Consider the following 1674-nt stretch of genomic DNA (forward strand, 5'->3'; position numbering starts at 1 on the left):
CCACTGAGCCAAACCGGTTAGGGCTGTGTGTGTGTTTTTAATAAAAGTTTTTTTTTTAATTATTTATACATTTTTTAAACCTCATCCGAGGATATTTTTCCATGGATTTTTAGTTATTTATTTTTTTAAAATATATTTCTTTATGGATTTCAGAGAGGACAGGAGAAGGAGAGAGATAGAAACATCAATGATGAGAGAGAATCATGGATCGGTTGCCTCCTGCACACCCCCCTAGTGGGGATGGAGCCCGAAACCCAGGCATGTGCCCTTGACTGGATTCGAATCCACAACCCTTCAGTCCACAGGTCGATGATGGCTGATGTTCTATCCACTGAGCCAAGCCCGCTAGGGCTCATTTGTTTGTTTATCCTCACCCCAGGATATGTTCATTTTTATTTTTTTTAAATATGTTTTTATTGATTTTATAGAGGAGGAGAAAGGGGGAGAGAGACAGAAGCGTCAATGATGAGAGAGAAGCATTCATTGGCTGCCTCCTGCACACCCCATACCTGGGATGGAGGCCGAAACCCTGGCATGTGCCCTGACCGGGAATGGAACCGTGACCTCCTGGTTCATAGGTGGACGCTCAACCACTGAGCCATGCCGGCCGGGCACCGCTGCCATTTTGGACTTGAGGGTCTAGCCACCGCCCCAGGCTTCCTGGGCCCAGTGGGGAAGGAAGGCCTGGACATGTGGCCCCAGAGTCCACGGCTGATTCCCTCTCCTGTCCCCTCCTCAGCCCCCAACCCCGTCAGGGACCTGACCGTGGAGAGTTGGACCAACATCTCCATCACCCTGCGCTGGGAGTCCCCAGACCCCCAAAGCTACACCTACTGGGTCCAGTGCACCAAAGACGATGGCAAGAACGAGACCTGGAACACGACAGACGTCACGTACACGGTGCAGGGACTCACGCCGGCGACCTCCTACCTGTTCTCCCTGTGGGCGGAGAAGCACGGAGTCCCCAGTTCCGTGCAGACCCAGGAGGGCTCCACAGGTCAGCCGCACCCCGCCCGATGGCTGGGTTTCCCCTGGGGGTGGGAGGAGGTGGCTGGGATCCGGTGGGAGCAGGGCCAGCCCAGGGCAGCCGGCAGGTCATTGGGCCTCCGTGGGCTGGACCTCCAGCCGGGCCCCAGGAGAGCCGGCCACAGCCCAGGGTTGTCCCTGGGCCCTCCTGCCTCTGAGTTAGGGCTGGGGAGCTTTCTAGACCACCATGCTAGTGCGGGGGCCAGGAGGGGCTCTGTTTAGCACCCAGGGCGGGGCGGGGGCTACACTGGGAACTGGGAGGGTCAGCGATGACCGGCTTCCCTGCAGACACTGAGCCTTCCTCCTGCCGTCTCAGCCCCCAACCCCGTCAGGGACCTGACCGTGGGGAATCCGACCACCAGCTCCATCACCCTGCGCTGGGGGCCGCCCCCGGGCCCCGACTGGAACTACACCTACTGGGTCCAGTGCACGGGAGACAATGGCAAGAATGAGACCAAGAACACGACAGACGTCACATACACGGTGCAGGGACTCACGCCGGCAACCTCCTACCTGTTCTCCGTGTGGGCGGAGAAGCACGGAGTCCCCAGTTCCGTGCAGACCCAGGAGGGCTCCACAGGTCAGCCGCACCCCGCCCGATGGCTGGGCTCCCCCTGGGGGTGGGAGGAGGTGGCTGGGACCCGGTGG

General features: G+C 58.7%; 1 protein-coding gene across 1 annotated transcript in view; it reads left to right on the forward strand.

The window, feature by feature from the left end:
• The first annotated feature begins 688 nt into the window (after positions 1-688).
• The window catches only part of PTPRH (protein tyrosine phosphatase, receptor type, H), a 21752-nt gene continuing 20766 nt past the window's right edge, over positions 689-1674 (forward strand). The window contains exons 1-2 of the mRNA XM_014537333.1: positions 689-997; positions 1343-1606. Coding sequence (XP_014392819.1) covers positions 691-997; positions 1343-1606 — 571 coding nt within the window. The 5' untranslated portion in view covers positions 689-690. The remainder of the gene's footprint in view (positions 998-1342; positions 1607-1674) is intronic.

Source organism: Myotis brandtii, unplaced genomic scaffold (assembly GCF_000412655.1).
Source record: "Myotis brandtii unplaced genomic scaffold, ASM41265v1 scaffold1763, whole genome shotgun sequence".
Classification (NCBI taxonomy): domain Eukaryota; kingdom Metazoa; phylum Chordata; class Mammalia; order Chiroptera; family Vespertilionidae; genus Myotis; species Myotis brandtii.